The sequence below is a fragment of the Podarcis liolepis genome (genome assembly GCF_965112155.1).
Source record: "Podarcis liolepis genome assembly, chromosome: 4".
NCBI lineage: Eukaryota > Metazoa > Chordata > Lepidosauria > Squamata > Lacertidae > Podarcis > Podarcis liolepis.
Genome location: NC_139558.1, coordinates 50,399,368 through 50,414,359, shown reverse-complemented (window position 1 = coordinate 50,414,359; position 14,992 = coordinate 50,399,368). Strand labels below are relative to the sequence as shown.

Sequence of the window (14,992 nt, the reverse complement as noted above, 5' to 3'; positions counted from 1 at the left end):
TGGGTTAGCGGAGTCTGTAACCTGAAGCGTGTGTAACCTGAAGCATATGTAACCCGAGGTACCACTGTACTGTACAGAGATAGCCTGACCACTGTAGTCCATGCATTGCTGACCTCAAGGCTGGATTACTGTAATGGGTACCATGTGATGACTGGCCTTGGGTCTGGTTCAGAAGTTCCAGTTGGTGCAGAATGCAGTAGCCCAACTTCTGATGGGAGCTTCTGGTGGAGAACATGTTATATGGTTGTTAAAACCATTGCACTGGCTGCCCATCTGCTACTGAGCCTGGTTCAAAGTTGTCATCATAATTTACAAAGCCCTGAACAAGTTAGGTCCAGGGATCACCTGAACCTTTATATCCCAGCTCCATCACTGAGATCATCCGTAGGAATGTTGGCCCATTCCTCAAGTTGGTGAGGCTCATTAGACTGCAACAAGAATTCAAGTCTTTAGTGTCATGAGCCCAGTCCTGTGGAATATTCTGCTGATAGAGATTCAGCAGGCACCTTCTGTGCCATCTTTGAAAGACCTGCTGAAAATTGTTCTGTCCCACCAGGACTATGCAGGCGGTTATGAATACATCCTTCCACAATGGTTAATTGATGTCTGTTTTTAACTGTTTTGTGTGGTTTTTATTACACAGTTTTGTTTCAGTGCTGTAAACCACGTTGATACATATTTTTAAATGACATAGTGGCGTGCAAATATTTTAATAAATTAATAATATCAGGGGCCTGTTCAAATGTTTCATTACTGCAGTGTCTTGAATTTCATAGGTACATGCTTTTTAGTAGGAAAGAGTAGTGGATCGCTCACTTTTTGTCAGTCACTTGCTATATATTAGCCTATTTGTCTAAAATAGGACTAGGCTATGTATGGCCTACATGTGCTTTCCCCAGCCAGTGTAGTAGAGTATACTTGGTTGCCCTGAAGCCACTGCCATTCATGCTCAAAGCAAAGTAGGCAACAATGGCAAAGCAATTGGAGTTGGATTAAAAGTGGGTAGATGCCTCCCATAATAGACTAGACTGGTTTGAAATGCTTAAGCATTGTGCTTCTTTAGCTTTATTGTGAGTTCACGCAACTTCATTTTGAAAGAGTGCAATTAGCTGAAATCTCTGCTCCGCTATCCTCAAGCAATGTCCATGATGTATCAGAAACCTTTCTTCAAGCATTGTGGAGCGCAAAGTGCAGGTCTTTGTTGTTCCCTTCTTCTGTTTCAGAACTTCTCTGCAAGCGAGATTGACTAAATGTACTGCGCGTATCAGAGGCCAGTGCTAACAAGCCAAAGTTTTTGGCCAAGGGACAAAATGTATATAGCCTTTGGCAGTAGTAGGTCAAGTGGTACACCTTTCAGTAATTTGAACAGCAGTACCATTCAATTACAGGCTAGCCACCTTCTGGCTGCAGACAGGAATTGCAAATAAATGAGTTCTGTATTACCACAAAGTTCATGAACACATTTTAAGTGGTATTTCTGCAGAGTGCTCTACAGCAACCGTAAACACAAATGTTGGCTGATGTTCTGAAAATACCACAAGCAAACATCGCTTAACAGCATAGCTGAGAACAATTGTTGCTTTAGAAGTTATGTCACCTTTGATGTAAAATAAAATAAAACACATATATGAATTTGTGCCACAAAGCAGACTGCTTACCCAGCATCCTTAAATAAACCACACTTCAATATTTTTGAAGTTATTAAATAATCAACCCCCTCCCATTTTGTATAAATGGGTGCCAGTAGAAAAATAAAACTACAGTTGAATAACCTTGTAGTTACATGGTTTCTTTCTCTCACACATACCCCAGTTTGATTTTCAGCCTGCTATTTTAAGACTGTGTGTTTATTATGCAAGAGTCCATGTGTGGTGCAGTCAATTATAAGTGTGAGGGAGACATTAACTTAATAACAACACACCTTAAGCTATTCGGACACTTGCCGTTCTATACATACAAAATCTGGATATACCAACAGCCACATGCTCATACAACTATGCAGCCCTAAACTTTTATTATTGCAATGTAGCCTGTTTTGCATGAGTATGTGTTTATATTAAGAATATAGTAATTACCATTTATTCAATATTTCCTAGTGAAAATAGTCTCCAGGGGACTCAAGGTACTCACAGTATAAAAAAACCACATTTTAAAAAATAAATAAATAAATGAATTAAGTACAGAGATAATAGTAACCAATGAGAATTTTGATACAATTCGAAAAGCAACACACATATGCCCAAGAAAATCCATGTATCATAACTAACTCAAAGCAGACCTGTTTAAGGCCCAGCAGAGCATAATAGCAAAAGTAAAGTCTTTACCTGGTGTTGAAAAGATGTTAATGATATTTTTTCCTGTATACAAATTATTATTATTGTTGTTATTCTGGCTTCTGCATATGTCTCCAGGTGATTTACAGAAATTTGAAATGTTCTGTCAGATCACCTGGTAAAACTGAGATCCCTCAAGAATATTGTTTTTTATTTTCTCACAGGGCAAGGATCCTGGAACATACACACTCAGGCAGTTATGCATTTCAGTGGGCAAAATGCAGTTTGCCCTTCCTCATATTTACCCAATAGTGCAGTATGATGTTTACTCTCAGGAGCCACAGCTAAAAGTGGAGCCATGTACTGGTAGGTAAAATTTGCTTGAAACTATGCATGTTAATTTCTCTTGCTACGTGTCTAAATTAGTTACTTTCCAGTTTGAAATATGTTCTGCAATTTATGAACTAATTTGGAGGACTAAATTCTCAGTATCTAGCTTGCAACAAGAGTCAAATATACAAATGCTTAACATTCTGAAATACACTATCTAATTTCAGTGTAATGTGTTTTTGCACTGCCTTGATAGTTTTATTGAAGGGCAGTCCTAGATAGCTTTTTGATAAAGTTTGTCAGCTAGCTGCCATTGGAAATGGTTTGCTCGTAACCTTGCAGAACAGCTAGATAAATCTTGAGTAAGTAGACATTCATGCACCTGGTGCTTTGGAAATAAATGTACATTACATAGTTTAACTTAATGAGGCCAAGGGAAACTTTTAATTGATTTTGCTGCTGGAGCCACTGTTCTTGCCTAGTAACTTCCTACAATATCTGTTGCAATATCTGAGTACATTCTAGGTTGTGAAAAATTGTGGAACGTGTGCCTTGTCTTGCCTGACTTTCCTCAGTCAGTTTTGGGGAGTTTGTTTTGGCTGTTTCCAATGCAGGAAACTATTGGACTTCTCATTTACTTAGAAGAGCTTCTCAGTCAAGGAAGATGCTGAAACACAGCCTTAGCTGTGAAGGCTCTTGCTGTGGAACTTGTTCCACAGCTGAATCCACCAACTTGAAAATTCTGTGTAGGGTTTTCCCTACTTAGAGGAAGTGAAGTTTGCATTTCACATAATTATTTTGATCATTAATATGCAAAAAAGGAGGGATGCTGGAGGATTCCTGTTTCCTCTGGGAGGGTTTCTGTTTCCTCTGCCCCTCAGAGCCATACACAGTCCAGCATACGGATTTGTGGGTTGGTCCACAATTTACAAACCAACATATGCATGGGTCAAACAGCACAACTGAGCATATTGTGGTTTAGTTACTAGCTGCTCCAAGCAGCTGTAGAATGTTAAAGAGAGAAGGTGGCTCCCAGGCCTTCTTGCAAGGACATTATTATTTTTATTTTATTATAACACTGCAGATTTTCTCTATCTGTCTATCTATCTGTGCATGTAAACAGGACACATGGACCCAAGCCAAGATCTGGAAGCCAAGTTTCAACCATGGTTTCATATTTTGGCTTTCTGGCTAGCTATCAACCACAGATTCTCAGTTTGGACATAATGGCTAGCACACATTTCCTTTGCTTGCACAAAGGGAAGGGCAAAGCAGGAGCAATTGGTGTATAAACCAAGATTTAATCATCCATATGTAGCCATTGTGGTTGTTCTGAGACAGCAGAATTAATTGTTTCTCTTCACCACTACTTCATTTTTTTTCCAGACAGCCTTTTGGCTGGGATTCCTCAGAAGGTAAAATTTACAGTGACTACTGGCCATTATACCATAAAGAATGGAGATGCACTCCAGCTCAGTAATGCTGATGCCATGCCAATTTTGTACCATCCAGAGAGTAAAGCTGTGATTTACTCAAACACAAAGGGTATGTAGTTTCGGTATTATTATACTAATATTAGTGTTTTGATGAAAGAGGGCTTCCTGCAGCCAGGATATAGAAATGCCATAGGAGCTGTGTGGTAATTGTAGGTGTAAGAGCTTAGCCTCCAGTTTTATATTTACTTCTTAAATCTGTTTTACTATAATAGGTTTAAGCTTTTGTTGATCACAGCGTCAAGAAACCTGGTACAATGTAGCATGTAGAGTAGCTGCTTCTGATTTTTTAGTTCTCTGATTCTCTGCACAACAGTCTAAAAACATATGGCAGGAAAAATATATTTGGAAGCAGTTTAATTTTTTATCAATTCCGAGCAGAGTTGTTATCCCAAGGGTTACCATATAAATTAACTTTCTCTATCTCAGCACCCTCCCTGCTAACTAATTTTTTGTTCACAGTCATAGCCATGATTCAGAAGCGTGCATCAAAACCATTCTAAGCACTTCTTTATTAGTAGCTTTCTGTTCCATGGCGTAAACATCAGTGTTTAAGAAAGGGAATTTGTTATGAGAGCTTCCAAATAGGTAAAGTACTTCAAATATTCTGGCATATATCCAACTCTGCACAAGTGGAGTTCTTGTGGTGCAGGACTGGGAAACCTTTGGTCTCCTGAATGTTCCTGAACTGCAGCTCCTATCATCCTCAGCCAGCATGGCCTAATGGCTAGATATGATAGGACTTGTAGTCCAAAACATCTGAAGAGCACCATGTTGCGGATGCTGCTATAGAGAACTGCTTAAGAAAAGCCATTAAACAAACTGTTGTGTGCTGTCCATGTAAGTCTCTGGGTTGCATAATGACTTTGGTACAGTGGCCAAAGTCTTGAGATCATGCTTGTCTCAAAGAAAGGGCATTAGATGAATATGTTATAACACCGGCAAAAAGTTACCTAGTGGGTTAATTCAGACAACTATCAAGCCATGATTTGTGTTAACTGTATAAGATAAACCATGGCTTGTGCAGTTTCCTTTTTTTCTTCATCCCTACTGAGAGTCCCCAAAAGTTACCTCACACTGTAAAACCCAGTGTGGTTTGTTGGTTTAGAGGCAATGCCACACTTTATTTTGAGGAATGCCATGTGTTTGGAGCGAAGTGATTATTCTTAATTATAGTTTAATTGACATTTTATGCAATTGTAGAAAAGGCATCGGAAGCATCTCTAATGATCCAGTCGTCTGAGAAAATCACAAGCATCAGCTTACCAGTGGCTCCTGCTTATCACGTGATCGCCTTTGAACTCGAAGTCTTGTATTTACCATCAACCTCAGTAAGTGTGCTGGAGAATGAGAACCTGGTTAGCAAAGAGCTGCAGAAAAAAAGCAAAGAGGAGATGTCTTGCAATCGTATGGCTACAATTGACCAAAAAGTAAGTTGGCGTGAATAATGTAATACTTTATAGCCCTGTTAAAGTAGTTACTTCCTTTGAGACGGTAAATTGATTTATTACTCCCAGAATATTAGAGGAATGCTGTGTTCTTTGGGACCACAAAAGAAAGCTGTGCAGTAAAATATTGTAAAATGTAAAGATATTTTCCTCTCTGAACAAAAGCTACACCACAAAACACAACATTTTAACCACAGTTTTTGTTCTTGAAATACACAAAACAGCACCTCCTGAAAAGAAGGTGATTCTTTGTAACTTCATTCCTGTTTTTGCTACCTTGCTCTAAAGCAAATTAAATGTGCCTGGTGTGCAGTGACTGTAGAAATACAAGAAAATAATATTGTATAAAAATACTTTGATTTTGCTTTATGTTCTTATTTCCCCTCCCAATAAAGGGTACACTTCTTAAGAAATATTGCAACTATTTGAAATTAGAAAAATTAAAATTTCAATAATAACCTGAATAACTTTATTCTGTCTTGCCTGCAGGTAACCATTGATTGTCCATGGTCAATTTACTCCACCATTATTGCACTTACATTCAGTATACCCTTTACAGCCAAACATTCCTTGTTATCAGCAGGCAAAAGGTAACTTTCTCAAGGTCTCTCTCTTAATTCATCATAAAGATATGTCTTATTACAGCTACAGTTTACAACAATATGAATGGGCAAGGATTTTTGAACACCTGGCCTGTTTTCTCCCTCCTTTTGTGCTTCATAAATCAATGCCATACCTGCTTACTTGAGAGTACAAATACATAGTGATATGGTAGAGTATTTTTTAATTTCACTTTTTCCAATGGGAGACTAACATAAAAACATAATCTAGACTTTGAATATAGTGGTTTGTTTAATTTAAATGTAATTTTAGCATGATTAAACAGTGCTATGAATATGTAGAGCTCTTTTTCTCTATTATTTCAGCCTTTAGCAGATAGATAGATAGATAGATAGATAGATAGATAGATAGATAGATAGATCTATCTAACAATACAATACATAACAAAGTAGGTTCTTTGCAATGTTAAAAAAATATGTTTTCCCTTTTTTTTAGGAAATACATACAGGTTTGCGTGCAGAACATGTCAGATATCTCTTTTAAGTTATCTGACAGTAGTCTTAAAAGTTCTGGCATCTGCACAGATTTAAGTCTTGATCCTCTAAACTCCAAAGCTGAACAGGTAGGCTTTCTTTCTTGCTTTTTTTTATAAATAAATTTTTATTATTAAGATAATTCAACAATAATACATACACGTTACGAATATACAAACATCACATCTGTTTCTCACATCTGTCCCCCCCCCCCGACCCCAAAAGTGTATAGAAAAAGCAATATGAACCTCAGCTAATTGGAACTCATTGACTGTGTTTGAATGCCACACTAAACTGTTAGGAAAACATAAATGAACCTAGCTTCCTCCCTAGCTGGCATGCTACTTTGCTCCCATATTTTGCTCTTGCACGGCCAGGAGAAGGAGTTAGAAACTTTCTCTTCCATTTTTAGTTAGCTGGGGTTTGTCATATTCAACACCATTCAAAAGAAAAAGGAGAAAAGAAAATGGAGTCAGGTTCCAAGTCCTACACAAAAAAAAAAAAATACTGTGGAATAGCAATTGCTGGAGATAGTTCTGCGAGAGGAAAACGAAATAGCAGTTGGTTGCAGCCATATTGGTGGAGGGAGACTCATGCACAGAATTCTCACAGCATAAACCCCAGTTTTGCTGTTCACAACCCAAATTATGCCTGCTTCCCTCCTCTTTGCTCCTTCCAGCTCATGCTGGGAGAAAACAAATCACAGCCTGCGACTTAGCAATATGTCAGAACCATGGATCGTGGTTTGTTTGGTTCCAGCAATCCGCAATCAATAATCCAAGAACAAATGTTGGCCACACATAATGATTTGGGAGCAAAGCAAAGCACAATCTCAGGTTTGGATGTAACACTAAGCCAAGCCTCGTGGTTTGCTTTCTCCCAGCATCAGCCAAGAGGGCTGAAACAGACACAGTTTTGCTTTGTGTGTAGTTAGCTGTCATAGCTAACCACAAGAGCTAGACATTTATTTTAAGTAAAACCAATGTGAGGGATCCAGGGTTCTGAGCAAACTATTCAGCCTTGAGGGAAGGGGTTGCTGCATGCAGTGCTGTTGACGAATACACTGTCCACCCCTGTTGAAATGTTTTTATTTTTTTAAAGTATGTATATTCTGTTCTTTGTTAGCTAACACCAGAGTGACTATTGACAAACTCATAACTCTCTTTTTCAGCATATCTACACTAAGCAAGCAGTATTCTTTGTATGGGAACTGAAGTGGACAAAAGAACTTCCCTCATCTTTGCAATGCCAGTTTTCAGTGAACTTTTGTTCAGCACCTTCTGAAGAGCACTCACTGTCTCTGAAGCCGTACACTTACGAATTCCAGCTGGAAAACTTTTTTGTAAGTTTTTGCCACGCTGGTAGCTAGATCAGATAGGTTTGATATTTTCCAGAGTGGAAGCAGGCAGATTCAAGGCATCCACATTAAAAGATTGTGGGGTGGGGGTGGGGCTTTCAAATGTTTATTTATTTAACAGTATTCATTTACTGCTTTCCATTATCACACAATCTCAAAATGGTTTACAGGAGTAAAAATTTAAAATTCCATGTTGTAATTCTGGAAAACTCGAAGGGTTGGTTTGTGCCAGGCACTTGCCACATTGAGACCACTCGATCATTGCTTGGCAAGTAGCTCTTACTTCTCCTGCAGTGCCTAGAGCAGATTATCTGTGGATTGTCACAGCCCTGTGGCATTTCTGGGCCCTTGCTGGAATTTCTGATAGTGGCTAGTGGTGTTATAGAGATTTCCGCATGACAGCAGTGCCCCATGGGTCAAGCCATTCTAGATGTTACAACCTCCGTGTGGCGGAGTTGCCACATGATGATGTTTTAGGAAGCCATCACATGTCGAATGTAATGTTTGGTACTTGTTTAGCATCAATACGTTTTGGGCTTGTTTGTGTTTACGATACAGAGTTGATTTTCAGGCTTTCGCCCTAGCTTTTGTGGCTTGGTCCTATTTTTTATGGAAAAGTAGAAGACAGACTTTCTCCTCCTCTGCCAATCTCCTTTTACTGATAGATTATCTTTCCTAATCAGTTTAATTGTGGAAATGTTTAACCTTGTGTATATAATGACCATGAATATCATTGTGCTCCTGCCAGACATTATATAATGTGAAAGCTGAGATTTCCCCCCCATTGGGGGCAGAATATTGTAAAACAGGCTCGTTGTGCTCACTGGAGGTGTCGATCACCCGCCTTTCAGACCTCCTGGATGTGGACAAAGACGAAGCATTGACAGAATCTGATGGTTACTGCACAACAAAGCTAATGTATGAAGGTAGGCATACTAATTGGACTGCATTTTGTGTGGTTTAGTCACTCAGGTCACCCAAAAGTGTATGTACCTCTAATATCCAAAGAATTTACACCCCTCCAATTATCTTGAATTAAATCTATAGTAATTCTTAATCTTACAGCTATCAACAGGATTTTAAATATGTGTATGTATCTTCTTCAAATCATTTTGTTCGTATGGCATCACTATCTCATGACGCTTGTAAAAGGACTACATAAGACATTTTTTATAGTTCCCTCATAAGTGTGGCTTATACAGTATTCAAAATGAAAAATGGGTCTCAGTAACTATTTCCTTTTAATAGTGTTTTCTCTTTTGTTTCAGTTGTAGACAATAGTAGTAACTGGGCAGTCTGTGGGAAGAGCTCAGGGGTAATATCTATGCCAATTGCAGTTCGGGCAACCCACAAAGTGCACATGGAAGTCATGCCACTCTTTGCTGGATACCTCCCTTTTCCTGATGTTAGGCTATTTAAATACCTCCCGCACTACTCTGCTCACTCTATGCAGCTCGATGCAGGTAAGAATGCATTCTTTTCAACACTTCATTTAAAGGCCTGAAACATGGATAATCTTGAACAGTTTGCTTAGGCGCTTGCGTGAATGTTTAAAATGCGCTAGAATTTTTCAGCTGAAAAAGTTGGAAAGACACGTTTATCCTGATTTTCAGCAAGAAGGGTCTCCCAGGGTGGCTTGCAGAATATCAGTAATGAGATAGTATCAGGCTTATATTTGAAAAGACACAATTCAAAAAGAAAAGGTATTGGGAGAGATGAGGAAAACAGGCACTGACACTTAATGATAGTTCTCATGACCAGCTGGAACGGGAAACAGGAGTCACATATTGCTGGTTTTTCAGCAGTCAGTGGAAAGGCTGTGGACTTCCACCCCTTTTTTTCTGTCTGCCCCCATCGTCTGGTGGGACGGCTGCTGATAGAGAACGTTTGCAGTCCCATTTCTCCTGTAGCTTGATGGCATGGCATGACACACATTATGTGCAATCATTGCCTTGGAATGCTTTCAGTGCTCTTATGCGCGGGACTGGCAGATACTTGAGGTATGATTTAACAGTTTCTTGCTCTTGTGGGAGTTCCAGTAAGTGCACAGAAATCTGTATGTGCTAGGGCTTCCCCATTTGCTGCAATGCTTTATTTGCTGCATTTATATGCCGCCCTTATGCCAGGGCACTCAGTAAATCACTAAAACAAAAACGAGGTACAGAAGATATAACAGCAGAATTGTTTCAGACCTTTTGTCCTTCCAGGAGTTGATGGAATGGACTCCCTGGCCTGGCCTTTTTTGCTTCCCCTTCTGGGCACCCAAGTCTGTAGCCTGTGGAGAGGTGGAAAAGGGAGTGCTCCAAGTGAGCACTCTCAGGCCAATGGCAGTTTTTTCAGGAGCTGATGGCATGAGCCTTGGGCTCTCTTCAGTCTTTTTAGCACAGATTTCTAAAAGTGTTTCTGTAAATAACAAGTCATGCAGTGACTTCTGATTCCTTCTAGGTGATGAACCCTAAATTGATTCTAGTTCATACTGTAGATGCACATGGAATAAAGTTTTGCATTTTTGTTTTTTAAACAGATAGTTGGATCGAAAACGATAATCTCTCTGTAGACAAGAATATGGATGATCAAGCTGACAGCAGCAGCATAAAGAGCAGAGGCAGCATACATTCAGCAGCCAGTGCAGAACACAAAGGTTTACCAATGCCTCGGCTGCAATCGTTTTCACCCGGACAGGTCTTCAACTCCAGCTCTGGCATGCAAATCCTTGTCATTCCCAGCAAGGATGATCACATTCTGGAGGTCAATGTCACATGACAGCTCTCTGTACATGTGCATGGACATGCACATGAGACTTGAAAATGAATGCACTTTAAGGGATCATAACCTGATTGTTCTTCATTTGAAACATTCTAACGCTAACGAGGCCTATGGCAACTCAACACTTACTGGCCCTGGAAGCATCAGACAATTGTATCAATTTAAATGTACAGTGATGCTTGTGTCAGCTAGTTTCTATTGCTATTTTAGGGTGTTTGTGTAAAATGAATTTTGGGGTTTCTCTCTCTCTCTCTCTCTCTCTCTCTCTCTCTCTCTCTCTCTCTCCTGGTGAAATAAAGGATACTTACTGCAGTTTTCTCTTTATTTTCGGCAGCTTCCAGAACTGCTATTTTTTCCGGGGGGAGTAATTAAATTTCTGTTCAAAGAAAATTTCAGGTTGACATACAATAAGCCTTGCAGTGTAGCTGTTAATGACTGACGTGTGTGCCTTTCTAGTCACACAACTGTTTGGTTTCCTGGACCAGGATAGCTATCCAAATTTCTGTATAGTAATTCTTAATCCTACAGCTATCAACAGGATTTTAAATATGTGTATATATTTTCTTGAGGACTTAACTTCTTTTGTGCCTTGGGATACATATGAAACTTATTAGTCCACTCAAACTCTTGAATGCGTACCATATAGAGAGCCATTACTTAAGCTCACTGGGGAAACACACACACACCAGGAAGCAAGTAATGAAGTGGCACATAAGTGGTTAAGTTGGAAGTAAAGTTTCACTGAACAAGCTTTCCCCCAAGTTTGATATTTAAATTATTTAAGGTTACTATATTGAGTCTCACTATATAGCTTTTATTCAATATTTCACTTGATATTTTTAAAACCAAAGTTTATTTGTTTCTCCTGTCCCAACTACTGTTAACTTATTATTGACTACAGAGCCATATAACTATATATATATATTTGCACCTTATTCTAAAGTAATCTGAGAAGAAGCAAATAAAACCAAGGATTACTTGACTGCTTTTCCAGTCTGCTTATGAGGAAATTTAAGGTCCTACTATTGAACCTCTTCTGGTCCAGCAAACTGCAGTTACACCATTCCAACTGATTACTTTCAGTTGTAAATTTATTGTACAAATGATTATTTTAAAAAAAATCTAAACTAAACTTAACTGATATAATGTCTGTGTATAATTTGCTCCCGGAATCAAGGACGAAATAAATGTGTTTTTATTGGTGTGAAAATCAAAGCTTGTAAATAAGTCTAGTGCATATAACTTTTTCCAGCTCTCAAACTGTGTATTTTTGTACATACCACATTTCCTTAAAACTTGTGGCTACAATCCTAGCTGCTGTTCACTCCTGTTACTGGCTTACACAATAATTCTCTTCTTGCAACATATGCAGCCTCTTGGGGAACAGCCTTCATTGTATGAACAAGCTTTGTAGGAACACTGATAATTCTTGGTTCTTTCTATAGGTTTTTAATATCTTTGAGGCAGGAGGCAGTAGCAAACCAAATTTGAATTCTGAAAAAGTGTGGTATGTGTGTTCCAACACTGTGTGTATCTATTAATTCTTGATTTACTTTTCTCATGTCTTAAGAGCAAATGAGGTTTTATTTTTAGAGGGAGCAAAAAGCAAGCCCCGTGTTTCTCATGAATTTGCCAGTCACTTGGCTTTGAAAGTTAAAGTAAGTTGAGTTTTCTTTTTGGAAATAGAAACATACACTTGTATTTGGGCACTTCTTTTCTTGAAGTTACAGTGGGAGGTTGGCTGACTGTCTCTTTGTGTTTAATTTACTTTAATTAAGTTAGGGAAAAATGTATGCAACCCCTTAAACGTTTTTCAACAGAATTGCCTCTGTACCTTCTTTCAGTTATAAGAATTAATGAGACTACACAATATTGATATGTTCACACTTCAATTTTGCATCTAAATGATAAAATGTATTTAAACTTGTTATGGCCCTTCTACATTGAATACTTGTGAACAACAGCTTGAATGTTAAAAGTACATTTCGAATGTGGTGAACAACTTGATACCTTGATTTTGGGTCTTTCACAAGAAATGATTTTATTAGCAGTTAGTGTTGATGTGTTTTCTCTGGTTTGGTTTTAGAGCACCGTAACATTTTTATGCTTACGTTGAAATGGTGGACTTCACTAAAATGCAGCAGAACCATAGCCTAATCACTACTTCAGGAGACTACATGTGTATATGGAGAGGGGTTTGGTTTCTGGGTAAAGATGTAAATAATCAATTTGCAATATGTGTATCTGAAAAATTAAGGATTATGCTATTTATAGATATCTGTCAAGCTTGTAAATACTATCAAATGGGTTAAAGGAGTATAATTTTTGTGAATTTCACAGGTTTATTTGTGACTGGAAAAATTAACTCCTACAATGGAAATTAAAGTTCAACAATGACATTTGTGACACTTCCTACTTGTAGTTCTGTAAGACTGTTACACTCCACAGAGGATTTAAACATAGAAAAGCAAACTGTAGGGAAAGGATATTCAGAAACACAGTTACCCAGTCTTGTTTCTTATTTTAATGGTGCCATGAAACTTAGGGAATAAACTGTCAATAAAACCCCCCAGAAAAGCCAACCAGTAGGAAAATGAATAAAAATCTTGAATATTTTAAACAAAAGTTGCTTACAGTTCTGACATTCAGCTTTCCTTTATATGTTCCTTGGTTTGAGATTTCTAGGTATTAAGTGGCTCTAAGCTGAGCTGATCAGTTATTTTCAGGCAGCTTTTCTATTAGTAGCATCTGTTGGCTCTCAGTTAATTGATTTTGCAGGACCAGGCTGAGCCACAAGAGTACTAATATACCTTAAGATAATTATATGGTGGTGCACAAGGCTTATCACATGCAGCTACTTTAGCTTCACTGTGTTTTTTTAATCCTACCAGGAAGTTTTATCTTCTCACGTTCTCCTGATGTTTCTTGGTATATTTGGGGTAGCATTTATGTATGTATCAGAGCTTTGGGAAGCAAACATTGTCGTTCCTAGTTTAAGGAGTCACTACAGATGAAACTTGGCACCAGCTTATTCTGGCAACTACTTTAAATGATGTTGACTCTTGCAGTATGATGAGTCTCTTTTGTGAACTGGGTGACAAACCAAAGCAGCACTACCACATCCTGGTTCAAAAGGCAATGCTTTTTGGAGAAAGCCACCTGCTAAATGCCTGCTTGTTGAAGTATTGTACATCAGAATGGTTTCTCTGGACATGGATCTTCAGCTCCCAGATCTAGGATTGATTTTCTCCAGAAGCACCACCTACTGTGAATGGTTACTGTTGGAAAAACTGCAGAGTGGAATGTGCAGGGAGGGGAGTAGAGTTCACACTGGTGTGAAAATAAAAAAAATCCTTCCAGTAGCACCTTAAAGACCAACTAAGTTAGTTCTTGGTATGAGCTTTCGTGTGCATGCACACTTCTTCAGATACCTGTATCTGAAGAAGTGTGCATGCACACGAAAGCTCATACCAAGAACTAACTTAGTTGGTCTTTAAGGTGCTACTGGAAGGATTTTTTTTATTTTGACTATGGCAGACCAACACGGCTACCTATCTGTAACTGGTGTGAAAGTTTCTTTAAAATAGAAGTCTTCAACCTTTTCTTACCTGGGATTCACTTTTAACCCAAATAAGCATTTGGGGACTAACTTTCTTTAAAGATAATTTTTCTTCCAGTTTTACATTTTAACTTTGGATAAAATTAGTTGTACACTACAAATAAAAGTGACAGTATAAAGGTGGTTGATCTAGTTCATATTGAAAAGCAGACTGTGGTAGGAATCTGGAATTCATAAACTAAATCTTGCTAGCTACCTTTGACCTGTGCCAAGAGCACCCTTTTAAAAACAGTACTTGATCCAGGATTGAGATTCCATTCTCAAGAAATCCACAAAAGTTTTCCATCTGATACACAACTCATCATTATTGGGTTGGGGTATTATTTAGGCAGGGGCGGGGGGTTGTTGGTGTTACTGATACTATTTTTTTGTATCTTTATTTTTAGATTTATGATTTAATGTGTAAACTGTTCTCTTTAGTTGTGTACTTTTTGATGTGTCTTATTTATTCTTTATTACTATTTTTGTTATACTGTGTACATTTTTAAAATATTAAGCCACCTTGAGCATGGTTTTAGCTATGGAAAGGCGGCATACAAATAACATGTATGTAGGTATCAGTCATTTCGACACTCTGCACAGGACCAACTTCTATATTGGTATTATTGAAAA

The 14,992-nt window shown here is 38.3% G+C and overlaps 1 protein-coding gene across 1 annotated transcript in view; it reads left to right on the top strand.

Moving 5' to 3' along the window:
- The window catches only part of TRAPPC10 (trafficking protein particle complex subunit 10), a 45,807-nt gene extending 32,647 nt beyond the window's left edge, over positions 1-13,160 (top strand). Inside the window, exons 15-23 of the mRNA XM_083498411.1 lie at positions 2,498-2,639; positions 3,990-4,148; positions 5,300-5,526; positions 6,034-6,134; positions 6,601-6,727; positions 7,810-7,980; positions 8,744-8,921; positions 9,264-9,458; positions 10,520-13,160. Coding sequence (XP_083354537.1) covers positions 2,498-2,639; positions 3,990-4,148; positions 5,300-5,526; positions 6,034-6,134; positions 6,601-6,727; positions 7,810-7,980; positions 8,744-8,921; positions 9,264-9,458; positions 10,520-10,758 — 1,539 coding nt within the window. The 3' untranslated portion in view covers positions 10,759-13,160. The remainder of the gene's footprint in view (positions 1-2,497; positions 2,640-3,989; positions 4,149-5,299; positions 5,527-6,033; positions 6,135-6,600; positions 6,728-7,809; positions 7,981-8,743; positions 8,922-9,263; positions 9,459-10,519) is intronic.
- The last annotated feature ends 1,832 nt before the right edge of the window (positions 13,161-14,992 follow it).